Source organism: Canis lupus, chromosome 3, assembly GCF_011100685.1.
Source record: "Canis lupus familiaris isolate Mischka breed German Shepherd chromosome 3, alternate assembly UU_Cfam_GSD_1.0, whole genome shotgun sequence".
NCBI lineage: Eukaryota > Metazoa > Chordata > Mammalia > Carnivora > Canidae > Canis > Canis lupus.
In genome coordinates this window covers 32,092,323-32,110,128 of record NC_049224.1, presented here as the reverse complement: position 1 = coordinate 32,110,128, position 17,806 = coordinate 32,092,323, and the positions used below count along the sequence as shown (strand labels likewise).

At 42.9% G+C, this 17,806-nt stretch overlaps 1 protein-coding gene across 2 annotated transcripts in view; it reads right to left on the bottom strand.

The window, feature by feature from the left end:
* Positions 1-17,806, bottom strand: part of CYFIP1 (cytoplasmic FMR1 interacting protein 1) — a 76,738-nt gene that overhangs the window by 23,161 nt on the left and 35,771 nt on the right. For both annotated transcript variants that reach the window (XM_038532560.1, XM_038532559.1), the window contains exons 22-23: positions 9,818-9,905; positions 791-934 (exon numbers count right to left, since the gene is read on the bottom strand). In XM_038532560.1, the coding sequence (XP_038388488.1) occupies positions 791-934; positions 9,818-9,905 (232 nt within the window). The remainder of the gene's footprint in view (positions 1-790; positions 935-9,817; positions 9,906-17,806) is intronic.

Below are 17,806 nucleotides of genomic sequence, written 5' to 3'. Positions count from 1 at the left end.
GCTTTTCCACGCCAGTGAATTCAAGGCTGTGCAATATATTTGGTCTTATTCCTGTTCCTAAAACCTTTCAAATTATCCAAAGAGACCTTAAAGGTGTCTCTTGTTAATGAGGTGACTTTTGGAAAGCACTCACCAACAGGGGCTGGTGGCCAGGAGAACCAACCCCATGGTTAGATTTGGGACTTTCAGTCCCACCCCCAGACTGCTGGGGATAGGGAAGGGGCTGAGGTTCATTTAGTCACCAAAGACCAATGATTTAATCAATCCTGCCTATGTATTAAAAACCTAATAGGGTGGAGTTTGGGGAACCAGACAGTTCCATAGGTCACTGTCTCATGCCCCAAAGAGCACGAGAACAGAAGCTCTTTTCTTCAGGACCTCGACACCTATGTATTGATTCATCTGGCTGTTGATTTGTATCCTTTGTAATAAACTGGTAATCTATTGAGTAGTTCCCTGAATTTTGTGAGTTGCCCTAGCAGATTGCTAGGAGGGGGGCTGCAGAAACCTCTGATTTATAGCCAGTGGGTCAGAGGTACAAGCGACAAATTACACTTGATATTGAGTGGGAGGGTGGGTGTGGGGAAGCCTTGTGGGTCAGAGCCCTTAAACTGTGGGATCTGATGATATCTCCAGGTACATAGTGTTAGAATGGAGTGAATTGTACAACACTCAGTTCGTATCCCAGAATTGCTCAGTGGAGTGCCTGAATATTTTTATTTCCCTCCCACATTTGAATTGAGTAGAGAACCCTAGACCACGTAAAGGAAGCACACTGAGGGAAACATACCAAGCTCTTCACAACCTTCAGCAGCTCCTCCATGACCACTGCAATGCCCTGGTAGCCGAGCAGCCGACAGATGACCTGGAAGTGTGGAGGCCCAACAAAGTTCCGGTAGCTGCCATAAATGCTAGAGTAGGCCAAGTTCAAAGCCTGGGGGATAAAGAATGTTAAGTGCCTAATGAAATCTTCAGAGTTTTCAACGTGGTTACTATGCATACAAGATTTGGTGCATACAATGCACCAAATATGCATGTGCCCTTAGGTGGAGAATCCCAGAGAATTTGTTAGACTGCCTTTACTAGTATTTGTGTTTTCAACAAAAAGAAATGACAAGCAAGTTTAGTGAAAGGGATTATAGGGAAAAGGAGGGAAAATGAGTGGGAAAAATTAGAGAGGGAGACAAACCATGAAGGACTCCTAACTCTGGGAAATAAACAAGGGGTAGTGGAAAGGGAGGTAGGCGGGGGGGGGGGGGGGGGGGGGGGGATGGGGTGACTGGGTGATGGGCACTGGGGGGGGGCACTTGATAGGATGAGCACTGGGTGTTATACTATATGTTGGCAAACTGAACTCCAATTAAAATAATAATAATAATAAAAAATTCCAAGTAAAAAAAAAAGTTTGTTAGAAAAAATAAGACAAATTTCAAAGATTTATCAAACTGCCAGTTCTACAGAAGCCATTCTGAGGTCTTGGAATGAGAAATAAACACATCTTCACTGCTGCCTCCTCAGAGCTGCTCCCAGTCTCCTAGGGGAGACATCTGAAGACAGACACTGACAGAGCAGTAAGAACTGTCTTCTCAGGGACACACAGGGAGCTGGGGACAGCAGCCCCCACCAGGTGAGTAGGTGGCAATGTAATGAGGGTGGCCTCCTACAGGAGGGGACCTCCAATCTTGTCTAAAAACATGGATGCACCCAGCAGGGAGACTACGAACAAGCATTCAGTGTGTGTTTTCCTATCAGCACTTGTCAGCTGCATCCCATAAATTCTGATATATTTGCATTTCATTTAGTTAGGTGTCTTTAAAAAAAAATTTCCCTTCAGACTTCATCTTGACCCATGGATCATACAGGAATGTTTTAATTTCCAAGTCTCTGGAGATTTTCTTCTCCTCTTTCTGATTTCTAGTTTGAGTCCAGTGTGGTCAGAAAACACACTCTGTATGATCTCAACTCTTTTAATTTTCTTTTTTTTATAAAGATTTTATTTATTTATTCATGAGAGACACAATAAAGTACCTTTATTATTGTACCATGTTTTTTAAATCCACTCTGCCAAACCTCAGTATTTTAACTGTATAAAGACCACTTACATTTAGCAGATTTATATATAATCTAATTATTGATATCTAAGTAGGGTCTGTTTCAGTCTTCCTGACTTCTTCTGAGTCACTTAAACATTTTCTAGATTCCACTATGATTGATCAAGTTTCAAGAATATCTAAAAAGGGGCACCTAGGTGGCTCAGTGGTTGAACATCTGCCTTTGGCTCAGGTTGTGATCCCGGGGTCCTGGGATTGAGTCCCACGTTGGGCTCCCCGCAGGGATCCTACTTCTCCCTCTGCCTGTGTCTCTCTCTATCTCTCATGAATAAATAAATAAAATCTTTAAAAAAAAAAAATCTCTTCACACATCTTTTAGTGGTTATTCTAGGTCTTATATGTTGTGTAAGTTATAACAATCCAACTATCAACATTTTACCACTTTGAAGTGTTATCAACCTCACCTCCACTTAGGTTCCCTGAATCTTCTCCTTGCCCCCTTTGTCACTGTCTTAAATATTTACTCTACATACACTAAAAACCACATCATCAGAAAAGTGAAGAATCAGCACAGCAGGCCTGGATGCTCAGCTCTTGAGTATCTTCAGGAGGCCTGCTTGCAATTCCTGGGAATTCAGCCCTTAGAATGTTACCTACCTATAAGGTTGTCTTCTACCACTGGGGCATTTATTTTTTATTTTTACTTTTTTTTAAAGATTTTATTTATTCATGAGAGAGAGAGAGAGAGAGAGAGAGAGAGGCAGAGACACAGGCAGAGGGAGAAGCAGGCTCCATGCAGGGAGCCCGATGTGGGACTCGATCCCGGGTCTCCAGGACCAGGCCCTGGGCTGAAGGTGGCGCTAAACCACTGAGCCACCCGGGCTGCCCGCACTGGGGCATTTAATTAAGCACACAGAAAACTTGTTTATATTGGATGTACAAATAGTGATTCATGGGGGCTCCTCTCCTTCTGGATGTATGTTCTAGCGTGTCAAAAGAAAACCATGAAAAACATTAATGAAATCTAATAGTCTCAGGAGCTTGGGAAGATGGTAGAGGAGGACCCTGAGCTCACCCCCATCCTACCTCCAAGATATCATCCACCTCCAAGTTATTAAGATGGAGAGCAATCTGAAGACTGGCAGAAAAATCTCCACAATGAAATATAGGGAAGAAGACATCTGAAATCTTAGGAAGATCAGAAAGGCAGAGGGAAGCTGCCAATGAGAGGAGGGGGATGCACGTTGTAAAGAGGGCAGAGAAATAGACCCTTGCACCAGGAAGCTCACACAGGAAGGACTAATCCCCATAAATTTTGGCTTTAAAAACCAGAGGAGCTGCATCAAAATCAATAAAAGCAGGCCAATACCAAGTCATATTGTAGTTAAATTCGCAAAATATAGTGATAAAGAAAAAATCCTAAAAGCAGAAGACCCATAAAGTCAGCAGCAGATCTCTTCATAGAAATGGCACGCCATGAAGCCTCTGAGTGGCTCAGCAGTTGAGCGTCTGCCTTTGGTTCAGGTCGTAATCCCAGGTCTATCAATAATTACTCTGAATATAAATGGACTAAATGTTCTAATCAAAAGACAAATGCTACCATAATGGATTAAAAAACACAAGACTCATTTATATGCTACCTACAAGAGACTAATTTTAATTTATTTTAAATTTTTTATTCTTTTTTTTTTACCAGAGACTCATTTTATTTTATTTTTTTTATAATACATTTATTTTTTATTGGTGTTCAATTTACCAACATACAGAATAACACCCAGTGCTCATCCTGTCAAGTGCCCCCCTCAGTGCCCGTCACCCATTCACCCCCACCCCCCGCCCTCCTCCCCTTCCACCACCCCTAGTTCATTTCCCAGAGTTAGGAGTCTTTATGTTCTGTCTCCCTTTCTGATATTTCCCACACATTTCTTCAGAGACTCATTTTAGACCTAAAATCACCTGCAGATTGAAATGAGGGGATAGAGAAATATTTGTCATGCACATGGTCATATGGAATCACAAAAAACCCCAAATAGTCAAAGCAATCTTGAAAAAGAAAACCAAAGCTGGATGGATCACAATTCCAGACTTCAGGCTCTATTACAAAGCTGTGATCATCAAGACAGTATGGTGCTGGCACAAAAAAAGACACACATGAGTGGAGCAGAATAGAGAACCCAGAAATGGACTCTCAACTCTATGGTCAACTCAGTTTCGACAAAATGGGAAAGAATTTCCACTGGGGGAAAAAAAAAAAAAAACCAGTCTCTTCAACAAATGTTGTTGGGAACATTGGACAGCCATTAAGCAGAAGAATGAAACTGGACTACTGTCTTAAACCATTCACAGAGATAAATTCAAAATGGATGAAAAACCTAAGTGTGAGACAGGAAACCATCAGAATCCCAGAGGAAAACACAGGTAGAAACCTCTAACCTCAGCTGCAGCAACTTCTTACTAGATACGTCTCCCGAAGCAAGAAAAACAAAAGTAAAAATAAACTATTGGGACATCATCAAAACAAAAAGCTTCTGCACAGTGAGGGAAACAACAAAACTAAAAGGCAACCTTCAGAATAGGAGAAGATATTTGCAAATGACATATCTGATAAACAGGTGATATCCAAAATATATAAAGAACTTATAAAACTTGACACCCCAAAATCAAATAATCCAGTTTAAAAAATGGACAGAAGACATGAACAGTTTTTCCATAGAAAACATACAGGTGGCCAACAGACACATGAAAAGATGCTCAACATCACTTATCATCAGGGAAATACAAGTCAAAACCACAATGAGGTATCACCTCACACCCCTCAGAATGACTAAAATCAACAACAAAGGAAACAACAGATGTTGGAGAGGATGTGGAGAAGGGGCAACCCTCTTACACTGTCGGTGGGAATGCAAACTGACGCAGCCTCTCTGGAAAACAGTGTGGAGGTTCCTCAAAAAGTAAAAAACAGAAAAACCCTAGGACCTAGCAATTGCAGTACCGGGTATACCCAAACAATACAAAAATTCTGTGTCGAAGGGATGCATTCACCCCTATGTTTATGGCAGCATGATCAACAATAGCCAAACTATGGAAAGAGCCCAAATGTCCACTGACTGATGAACAGGTAAAGAAGTGGCATATATATACAATGGATATTACCCAGCCATAAAAAAAGAATGAAATCTTGCCATTTGCAATGACTTGGATGGAGCTAGAGAATATGCTAAAATATCAGAGAAAGATAAATACCATTTGATTTCACTCACATCTGGAATTTAAGAAACAAAACAGATGCACATAACATGAGTGTTATGTTATGCACATAACACTCAAGAGAACAAACTTACGGTTACTGGAGGGGAGGTGGGTGGGGGGATGGGTTAAATAGGTGATGGAGATTCAGGAGTGCACTTGTGATGAGCACTGGGGGTTGAATGGAAGTGTTGAGTCACTACATTGTACACATGAAACTAATATTACACTGCATGTTAACTAACTAGAATTTAAATAAAAAGAGAAATGAAATCTTGCCATTCGCAATGATGTGGCTCAATCCCAGGACCCTGAGATCATGATCTGAGCCGACTGAGCCACCCAGGTGCCTCTACATTCTAATTCTTTAAAAAATTATCCACCTTGGGGTGCCTGGATGGCTCATTGGTTAAGTGTCCAACTCTTGATTTCAGGTCAGGTCATGATCTCTGGGTCATGAGATCGAGCCTTGCATCAGGCTTCGTGCTCAGCAGAGTCTGCTTGAGATTCCCTCTCTCTGCACCCCACCAAAAGAAATTGTCCACCTCATGCCTTTTTAGAGGAGTGGAGGAGATGGGCAGCCTGCACTAATACACCAGCCAGAATTATAGTTTGTGTCCATTTTCTAAGGGCATGGTCCTACCACAGTCAAGTTCAAGCTGCCATCTATTAGTGAGAGGAAAGAAGACAGAAATGAAAGTTTCACATTTTAAAAGAACTGGGAAAGAATGGGTTGAGGCATTAAAAGGTGTCGTGTTGTAGGTCAGGGGTCCCCTAACTCCTGACTTGTGTCCTGGCCTTGATTACACTGAGATTAAAAGGGAACCTGCTATTAGGCAAGCTAGTTCCACTCAACCAGCAGCTCACAGAGCTTCTCTTGGGGTCCACAGAGTCTGGGTGTCACTTGGGGGTGGGTATGAGGCAGAGTCTGTTAACTGTCTGGGCCTCATGTCCCACCACAAGCATCACCTGTCTGACCTGAGGGACTTCCCAGTGGCAGCACTGAGCCAGGTGTTTTCATCTCCCACCTCCCTTCTCTGAAGCAGGTACCACTGGGGACTCCTCTGCAGGTGAGAAATCTTTGGCCAAGCAGAAGGAGGGAAGAGGGCAGGGGTCTAGGGGTCCCTGCCTGTGTCTCAACAGCTTTAGCCTCCTTTCCACCTTCCCTGCCCCACTGGTCATGCTCCCAAACCTGCTGGGGTGCCCTCCATTGTTCAGACCAGGCGTATTTGGCTCTTGGTGCCTGTCTGCACCCCAACACCCAGCCAACAACTTCAGGCCTCTCTGGAGCAGGGCCTGTACTCACATCCTCCTGCATCAAGAACCATGTTCCCTGATTGAAGCCAGGCACAGCCCAGGTCACAGCTCATGCATAGGAAACAGTTGCTGAGTGAGCCCTGAGACAATGACTGTAACTTGTTACCTATAGAAAAACACATTACTTAGTATTTTTTAAAATGATGCTCAATCCTAGAACACAGTAGACAGAACAATGACGCCTGGCATTCTTCACTTCTTGTCATCATCACGAGGCTTAAAACGGCAGCAAAAATCCTGACCCTAACCAAGTGGGGTAACGTGATACTCCAACCCATACCTTGCACCCTCTCACAACTCCCACAACCCTTGCCTCAGTTGAGTAAATTGTGAAGCCAGCCTGGCTGTGACCAGAAGAGACACTCAGTGGGGCAACATCCTCCCCTACTCACAGCAAGGTCTGTGCCATGTGGCATGGACAGACCTGAGAAGAGGAGAGGACACAGGCCCTAGGGATCAAGGCCTCTTCCCTTTAACCTCCCTAAATCTAGCCCTCCTTGACTTCAAAAACTGACACCTCTACTCACCAACTACCAGAAACTTAGGAAATATCTTTGGGTCTTTTTTTCCTCTCATCCTCCATCTTCAGGGCATTAGCAAGTCCAGTGAAGTCCACTTCCAAAATATCCTTTTGGATATTGAACCCATCTACTTCTCTTCATCTCTGTCAACGCTACTTGGTCCAAGACACCACCTCTTGCTGGGACTAGAGTAACATCTTTCCACCTGCCATCATTCTGTGTCCACTTCCTGACCACCACCACCCCAAACCACCTTGGCCCTAAATTGCCTGCCATTCACCCTCATCCACCCCCATCTTGTGACACAGTCTTGGCCCTCAGGGCCCTCAGTACGGTTGGTTTCTTCTCAGCATCCAGATCTCATTAGAAAAAGGCCTCTCCAAAACCCAACCCATGCTCTGTCACAGCATCCTAGGAGCACACCTGTTCACAGGGACATGCCCTTTCCATACACCATGCAGAGAACATGGTGCCACTCAAATGCAGAACACGGAGTTGGCAGCAATTTCAGCTTGAAATTCCACATATCCTAGCAAAACACAGGAAGTTTCTATTTCTGCCAACTCTGGTTTCCCCATATATATCCTCTACTTAGCCCTCTGGCTTGTCCCACTAAGACATCTATCATTTTTTCTTGGCTGACAGGATGAAAACTAAATGGACACATCAGTTTGTGAAATGCTATGATGTTGTGATTAAGACAGAAGTGGGCAGCTGAAAGGAGAAGACATCATGAGCCTGGAGAAGTTGGAGAAGAGGAGGAGGGTGAGCCAAGGACCTGTGTCTTCAAAGACTAGTTGTAAGGGAAGAGTGACATGTTGACACTCTCCTGAGAGCCACCACTAGGGACCTGAAGAGTGGTCCTTTTATGTCATTATTTTAATAGACACATTTTTGCACCTGTAAGCAGAACATGCAAAAAACACAGAGAAGATACTGCTCAAACCTCAGCCCCTCAGAGCTTCAGAGCAAAATTAATCAGCAGTGCCAAGGCTCACCGTTAACGACTCTGAGACCACAGGGGCTAGTGTCCATGCTTGGGGAAGGGGGCCAGGCCCCATTTCTCTACACAGCCCACAGGTTGGGCCCTGTGAAGACTGAGACTCACACCAACATTGGACAGGGCAACTTAAAACCCAAGTGAGAACAATGCAAACACATCATAAACAGAATTCAGAAAAGAAAGACATTTCTCAGACTCAGCCCTCCCAAAGACAGCCACTGTTTAGTATGCCAATAATCTTTTCTCTGTATGTACCTTTTTGTAATTAGGATCATTCTGTTTGGAGTTTGATTTTTTTTTTAACTTAATAAAATACAGGTCCCACAACTATCATAAGATCTATGTAATTATTTGTTAACAACTGTATTGCATTCCACTAGACAATCAGATATTGGAATATTCTTGCTGGTCAGTTGGGCTGCTTCCATATTTTTTATGACAATGTTGTATGACCACCCCCTTAATGGACCTCACATTATACTTGTTTGATTCATTCCTTAGCCTATCCAGCTTCCCACAAGTGAGAACATTTAAATATTGATAAGCATTGCAGATGGTCTCCTAGAATCATACAGGTTCATGTGCACTCATTTATTTTTCTTCAATCACTGGTGAGGCTAGATATCTATTTCTATCTTTTACTACATTTTTGGAAATATCTGTTCATTCCATTTATCTCCTTTTTAGTATAGAGCATCTTTTCTTATCAAACTGTAAGAATGCTTTAAATACTAACTACAGGGGGATCCCTGGGTGGTGCAGCGGTTTGGCACCTGCCTTTGGCCCAGGGCGCGATCCTGGAGACCCGGGATGGAGTCCCACGTCGAGCTCCCGGTGCATGGAGCCTGCTTTTCCCTCTGCCTATGTCTCTGCCTCTCTCTCTCTCTCTCTGTGACTATCATAAATAAATAAAAATTAAAAAAAATTTTAAATACTAACTACACTAACCTTTAATACTCTTAACCTGTTACAAATGCAGCCATCCTCAGGCTGGACACCTGTCTTACCTTACTGGACAATGTTCTGTGGCCTCAGCCAGCCTGTCTGCCTGCGGTTTCTGGATGTCAACTGTCTTCTGCATGTCCCTCCCTTCTCACCTCACCTCTCCTTTCATGGCATCACACCTAGACAAGATATTCTGACCCTCTGTCAGAGATGAGCCCTGAGCCTATTCCACACATTTGCCTGGTTTGCTATTTTTAAAACTTTAACTCTACTGGTAAACTCACTGATTTTAGGGGCAGGAGTGAGGCCAGGCCCAGCCTGACACCCACCAGATGGCTAGAGTGCTGTCCTAGCACTACATTACTTTTTAGGAAGGTGCTAATGGAAGAAAACAATAACATTTCTTTCATATATGGCATGATACATTTAAATCACTGCAACTGACCTGATTTATTTTTATTTTTTTTTAATTTTTATTTATTTATGATAGTCACACACACAGAGAGAGAGAGAGAGGCAGAGACATAGGCAGAGGGAGAAGCAGGCTCCATGCACCGGGAGCCCGACGTGGGACTCGATCCCGGGTCTCCAGGATCACGCCCTGGGCCAAAGGCAGGCGCCAAACCGCTGTGCCACCCAGGGATCCCAACTGACTTGATTTAAACTAAACTTGAAAATATGCTTCATTGTGAACTTAAAAAAAATCATAACATAAACACAAAAGAACCTACCTTCGATCCATGCAAATACTGGGGTTGTGCGTTAGGCTGTTTATCTCTTTGAAACTCTTGAGAAAATGGTAATACTGTCCGAACAAATCTAAACAAAAAAAGGATAAAAAGATAAAAGAAAACAAATTTAAAGGTAGTTCTTTAAATTCAGAACTTTTTCATTACCCATCAGTTACATCTTCCTCCAGTTAACTGATGTAATCATCACGTAGGAAAATTCTAAGAAATCAAATACCATGAGATATAAATACTCCCAAGCATAGTACATGTATCCAGAGTTCATCAAGAGAGTGAGAACGAACACCTGTGTCCTTCCACCACATAAGCACAGTCTCCAAACTCCGGGACAGAGTCTTGTCTATGGGCACCAGCACCATTTCTTTTTCTTTTTCTTTTTCTTTTTTTTTTTATAATAATAAATTTGTTATTGGTGTTCAATTTGCCAACATACAGAATAGCACCCAGTGCTCATCCCGTCAAGTGTCCCCCTCAGTGTCTGCCACCCAGTCACCCCCACCCCCTGCCCTCCTCCCCTTCCACCACCCCTAGTTCGTTTCCCAGAGTAGGAGGTCTTCATGTTCTGTCTCTCTTTCTGATATTTCCTACCCATTTCTTCTCCCTTCCCCTCTATTCCCTTTCACTATTATTTATATTCCCCAAATGAATGAGACCATATAATGTTTGTCCTTCTCCAATTGACTTATTTCACTCAGCATAATACCCTCCAGTTCCATCCACATCGAAGCAAATGGCGGGTATTTGTCATTTCTAATGGCTGAGTAATATTCCATTGTATACATAAACCACATCTTCTTTATCCATTCATCTTTTGATGGACACAGAGGCTCCTTCCACAGTTTGGCTATTGTGGACATTGCTGCTAGAAACATCGGGGTGCAGGTGTCCCGCCGTTTCATTGCATCTGTATCTTTTCACCAGGACCATTTCATGCCTAAATCAGTCCTTTGACAAGTGGTAATGAACAAGCACTCAGGCATTGCTGGGCCTCTGGACACAGCAGTGACCTCGAGGACAGGAGTGGGAAGGCAGGCACAGGCAGTCGAGTCATCACTCAAATCACTATTTACAAGGTAAGGGGAAGAATGAGGAAATTCAGTGCTTATAACCACACTCATAATGGATTAGGGAATACTGAAAATCAAATGCTTGGAGTTTAAAGCAAACATGTCAAACTTGGCTAAAACTTTCAAATCAGAATGGTTCATTTAAACATGTAAACTTTTATAAAGAAGCCATCATTAAGAAAAATATAAGGATTTGCTAATTATTAAATCTGAAGAACTTGATTGACACATATTACACTTTAATAAATAAAAAAGGATGTAATTGGCAAAATACCACCAGCGCATGAAATGAACATGCATGTCTGAGGGCAGGTCAGTGGCCTGCAGCATCAGGTGTCTGGATTTTGTTGTTAACCCTTAAAGTGTTGAGTTATTTTGACCAGGCTGTTAAACGGCTCCAAAGTCAGCTGGACCCCTTCCTAATTAGGGTGGCTCAGTGGTCAGTACCTGAGGGCTAGTACTAAGGCTGGCCCTCTGGCAATTCTGTCAAATGGGTAGGTATTCAGTGAGGTTTCCCCATTCTTACTGGCAAGGCTTCAAATGGCTTCTAATTCTGTGAATTATATAGCTTACAGCTCTAAAAAGTTATTCTTTACTATCCTTGTGGAGTTTCACCAATGCACCATACAGTTTAATATTTGAGCAAAGAGTAAAGGGCCCTGAGTTGGTCTCAGGAGCTGCTTCTCTTCGCAGCTCTCCCCTCTCCCGCCCTGCAAATCTCCCCTGTAAGTGTCAACTGTTTCAGCTTCCTCAGTTTCCAATCTATCTCCTCTACCAAGTAAGACGTCCAGGCTGACATGCAGAAGAATGAAACTAAACCATTCTCTTATACCACACACAAAGATAAACTCAAAATGGGTGAAAGATCTAAATGTGAGACAAGAATCCATCAAAATCCTAGAGGAGAACATAGACAACACCCTTTTTGAACTTGGCCACAGCAACTTCTTGTAAGATACATCTCTGAAGGCAGGGAAAACAAAAGCAAAAATGAATTATTGGGACTTCATCAAGATAAAAAGCTTCTGCACAACAAAAGAAACAGTGAACAAAACTAAAAGACAACCTACAGAATAGGAGAAGATATTTGCAAATGACATATCAGATAAAGGGCTAGTACCGGGGCAGCCCGGGTGGCTCAGCGGTTTAGCGCCGCCTTCAGCCCAGGGCATGATTCTGGAGACCTGGGATTGAGTCCCACGTCAGCTCCCTGCATGCGGCCTGCTTCTCCCTCTGCCTGTGTCTGTGTCTCTCATGAATGAATAAATAAAAAATCTTTAAAAAAAAAAAAAAAGGGCTAGTATCCAAGATCTATAAGAACTTATTAAACTCAACAGCAAAGAAACAAACAATCCAATCATGAAATGCAGAAGACACGAACAGAAATTTTACAGAGGCAGACATAGATATGCCCACAAGCACATGAGAAAATGCTCCGCATTACTTGCCATCACGGAAATACAAATTAAAACCACAATGAGGGAAAGAAAAAAAAAAAAAAAAAACCACAATGAGGGGGATCCCTGGGTGGCTCAGCAGTTTAGCACCTGCCTTTGGCCCAGGGAGCGATCCTGGAGTCCCCGGATAGAGTCCCACGTCAGGCTCCCTGCATGGAGCCTGCTTCTCCCTCCTCCTGTGTCTCTGCCTCTTTCTCTCTCTCTCTCTCTCTCTCTATCATAAATAAATAAATAAATAAATAAATAAATAAATAAATAAATAAATAAATAAATAAATAAATAAATAAATCTATCTATCTATCTATCTATCTATCTATCTATCTATCTATCTATCTATCTTAAAAAAAAAAATAAAACCACAATGAGATCCCACCTCACACCAGTGAGAATGGGGAAAACTAACTAGACAGGAAACAACAAATGTTGGAGAGGATGTGGAGAAAGGGGAATCCTCTTGCACTGTTGGTGGGAATGTGAAATGGTGCAGCCACTCTGGAAAACTGTGTGGAGGTTCCTCAAAGAGTTAAAAATAGACCTGCCCTATGACCCAGCAATTGCTCTGCTGGGGATTTACCCCACAGATACGGATGCAGTGAAACGCCAGGACTCCTGCACCCCGATGTTTCTAGCAGCAATGTCCACAACAGCCAAACTGTGGAAGGAGCCTCGGTGTCCATCGAAAGATGAGTGGATAAAGAAGATGTGGTTTATGTATACAATGGAATATTACTCAGCCATTAGAAATGACAAATACTCACCATTCGCTTCAACGTGATAGAACTGGAGGGTATTATGCGGAGTGAAATAAGTCAATCAGAAAAGGACAAACATTATATGGTCTCATTCATTTGGGGAATATAAAAAATAGTGAAAGGGAATAAAGGGGAAAGGAGAGAAAATGAGTGAAAATATCAGTGAGGGAGACAGAACATGAGAGACTCCTAACTCTGGGAAACGAACAAAGGGTAGTGGAAAGGGAGGTGGGTGGGGGATTGGGGTGACTGGGTGACAGGCACTGAGGAGGGCACTTGACGGGATGAGAACTGGGTGATATGCAATATGTTGGCAAATTGAACTCCAAAAAAAATAAAAAATAAAAAATAAAAAGACTTCCAGGCTATATTGGGATACCCTCCCTCCACACTGAGGCCCAGGAAGTGCTTCCAGGCAGAAAGCCAGGGAAGTCATAGGGCTCACTTCTTTTGTTTCCTTTCCCTCAGGGAAACAAGCAATGCCTGAAAACAGTGGTTTCATAAATTTTGCCTAATTTTTCACTTGCTTAGGGCAAAAGAGTAAATCCAAACCCTATTCCTCCATTATCCCAATTTTTATTTTTTCCGAACAATTTTTATTTAGTTATTTATTCATTATTTATTTATTTGTATAATAATAAATTTATTTTTTATTGGTGTTCAATTTGCCAACATACAGAATAACACCCAGTGCTCATCCCGTCAAGTGCCCCCCTCAGTGCCCACCACCCAGTCACCCCCACCCCCCGCCCTCCTCCCCTTCCACCACCCCTAGTTCGTTTCCCAGAATTAGGAGTCTTCCATGTTCTGTCTCCCTTTCTGAGATTTCCTACCCATTTCTTCTTCCTTCCCCTCTATTCCCTTTCACTATTATTTATATTCCCCAAATGAATGAGACCATATGTTTGTCCTTCTCCAATTGACTTATTTCACTTAGCATAATACCCTCCAGGTCCCTCCACGTTGAAGCAAATGGTGGGTATTTGTCATTTCTAATGGCTGAGTAATAGTCCATTGCATACATAAGCCACATTTTTTCCGAACAATTTTTAACCATGTACACACACACACACACACACACACACACACACATTCTCCCCGCCCCCCACCCAACGTAAAGACAAAAGCATTGGCAACAAATACTGAATTCCATTTAGTAGGCTTGTGTAGGAAGCATTAATAATTTTGAAGCCATTTTCTGCTTTTTTAGAACTGAGCAAGAGAGTAAATATACCAAGAATATTTACATCCAGGAACCAAGAATAATGAAACAGGATTCTCAGTGTAGAAAGGAATTACAGAAATGGAAAGGGAGGGAGAGAATAAGAATGACACCTGCAGTGCTGAACTGGAACTGAAGGTACCAGTGTGAATTCACGGTTATAATATGTAAACAGCTACAGAGGAGCCGTGCATGCATGCATTTTATGGGTTTGTGTCTCCAAAGAGAAAATCTGAAGTCTTAATGACCAGCACCTTGGATGTGATCCTTATTTGGGATCAGGGCCACTGCAGCTGTGATTAGTCAAGGTGAGGTCATGCTGAAGAGGAGTGGCTCCTTAATCCAATGACTCCAGTCCTTGTAAGAAAAGAGACACACACAGGGCAACAGCACATGTCTACAGAGGCAGGGCCTGGAACAAGAGAGCTGCACAGTAAGGAAGGCTGAGAACTGCTAGCTGCCACCTGGAGCTGGGAGGGGGCAAAAGGAGGTTCTCCCAGAGTCTCAGAGAAGTGGCATGGCCCTGTGGACACTCTGATGTTGGATATCTAGACTCCAGAATTAGAAATTTTTGAGAAAAGAAATTTTTGTGGTTTGAAGTCCCATGGTTTGTGATAGTTTGAGGAACCTAATACAGCACACATCTGGTACTTCTAGCTCTGAACATCAAAAGGGTCTAGAAACAATGATATTCCAATAGCAATAAGCATACCTAACACCCAGACTTACTTTTCAAATATTAAGCCTAGTTCTAAAATAGTCTCCACTCTAAGGAATCCTGTAGAAATGACAAATCACAAGGACAGAGCAAGAGAAATAGAAGATGAACCTGGAACTTCTTGTGGTGCAGGAAGTACAGCCATGCTTCAAAATGATGCAGACAGAGAAAATCTGGTAGAAGGGGCTCCCACTGGCCAAAATGGGGCCAACTTGAGCCACAAACCCAAGTCATGATAGTAACAGATTCTAATGCTGAGTTAGAATCCCTGAGTCCTTACTTATAATAAACAAATAAATGTTAACACAAATAGCAGAAAGCCAAGTAATATACACGGAAAGATGAAGTTTGAAATCATTGTTCAAGCACCATAATGACAACTGATAACAAGCCAGAACTGAAACCTGATAGCCACCATCCTAACAAAGGGGCAGAAGTTAACATACTGGAAACGGGACAAAATAATTCCCTTGGCTTCATGGTACACTGCACTGAGGACACACTGCTTCTTCCATGGCCTTCCTCTCTGAAGCCTAACTCTGATCCCAACTGTTGGCCTATTTCCAGAGCTATAGCATTTTCATACAACTATTAGCTGTATAGGTTAAATTTAAGTCACAAGCCACCCTAAACCAGTTCCCAGAGCTATCAGCGAAATTCCTAATCAAAAATAAGCAGCAAAATCAGTAGATATGCCAAGAACAAATGAAGGTTTCCCTCAAGCAGCTCTTAGAAAACCCTCAAGTATGGAATCAAAATACTGAGTGACGGGGGATCCCTGGGTGGCTCAGCGGTTTAGCGCCTGCCTTCGGCCCAGGGTGTGATCCTGGAGACCCGGGATCAAGTCCCACATTGGGCTCCCTGCATGGAGCCTGCTTCTCCCTCTGCCTGTGTCTCTGCACCGCCCACCCACCCACCCCCGTCTCTCATGAATAAATAAATAAAATCTTAAAAAAAAAAAAAAATACTGAGTGACACAGTTTTGTCTGTCTTCTCAGGTTCCAGTTCAGTTTCCAGGAGCCTCGGTGGGGAGAGCAGCCTCCTGCAACACAGGTGGGATCCACTCTCAGCCTCTGTGGGCTTTGTGCTCAACCTGCAAACAGGGATGTTCACAGCACTGCGTGGGCCATGGGAGAAATATGCCACAGCACGTGAAGGCATCGGTGCTGTCCTTTCTGCTTGGAGTCATCTGCATTCAACATTGTGTTGTGTGGTCTCAAGAAACAAGGGCCTCTCTCTTCAGTTATATATTGGATGCCTCAATGCTCCCTGCACAGGGTCCTGTAACGGACACACGCCTGGAGGTTTTTACCCTCGAGTAGGTCACTGGGTTACTAGCACCAGCTTTCTGACCTGAGCCCTGCCTGCCAACTTGGCCTTTGATAGTGAGGCTCCTGCTGCCTGTTCTCCGTCAACAGCCCCAAACAGGGCACCCACATAGTAGGGCCCACCTAGGTAGGCTTGAACTCAGAATCAGATCCATTTCCCTAACTCCACACTTCTCACCCAACTTTTGTTCAGATGTCTACAGTCTTTCAGAAAATACAGCGATTTATCACTAGAGTTTATGGCAAATGCTGACTTTTCATCGTCATGTAAAGCTGACCTGCCTCTGCAGTCCTTCTAAGTAGCTCATGTCACTTCTGAGGGCTCAGCCCACTGAACCTCACCAAGGACACCAGGGCCAAGTGGGTGCTACATGCAGCAAGCATAAAGGAGGCACAGGGAATACCTTTAATTGCTCCTTTTGCAAGATCTCTGGGATATCCCTTAAAGGGTGAAGAAATGCTAGATAGCTAAAAAAAAAAAAAAAAAAAAAAGAAAAAAAAATCTAAAATAGTACAAAAAACATCACAGCTCCCTGTGTTGCCTGATTCTGACCTCATTGGAACATCTTTTTTCAGCCCATTGACAGTGGGGTTCTGTTGCATGTTACCTTTGGAGACACCAGACAAGGCAAAAATGATTTAAGGTAACAAATTAATTCCAAAGGTTTCAAATGGACTAACCAAAACAGCTCTTTGACCTACAAACATCAGCCATGACTTAAACAGATTTTCAGGGAGAAAGGTATATATATATCTTAACACAGAATGACCCTTCTTTTTTTGTTTTTTTAAAGATTTTATTTATTTATTCATAGACACACAGAGAGAGAGAGGCAGAGACACAGGCAGAGGGAGAAGCAGGCATCATACAGAGAGCCTGACGTGGGACTCGGTCCAGGGTCTCCAGGATCACACCCTGGGCTGCAAGGAGGCGCTAAACCACTGCGCCACTGGGGCTGCCCCAGAATGACCCTTCTTGTGATATATCACATGGGGTAAGAATATGTATGTAATAGTATACATAACAACACCCATTTCAGCAAAATAAAAAATATACATGTATATCTGACTGTATGGCAAAAACTGCAGAAGACAGACCCATTTTTTGATGAAGGAAATTTCTAGGGATTTAATTCTTTCCCCTATATATGTATATATGATTTCTAGCTTTTCTATAATTATGATACATTTTTTTATGTAATAAAAATATTTTTTCAGTTAATCCAAACTCTAACTTGGAAGATACCTATTTCAGGAAACTGGGTGTCTTAAAAGAAGTTAAACAGGGATGAGCAGTCCATAAAGTCTGGTTCTGGGGGATTGTGCCCATCCAGGCTCAGAAGACCCTTAATTGGAGGAGGCTGACAAAGCTCCTTCATTTGTGGCTCTGAAACCCATGGCCACATCTCCACTACTGCTGCCGGGGA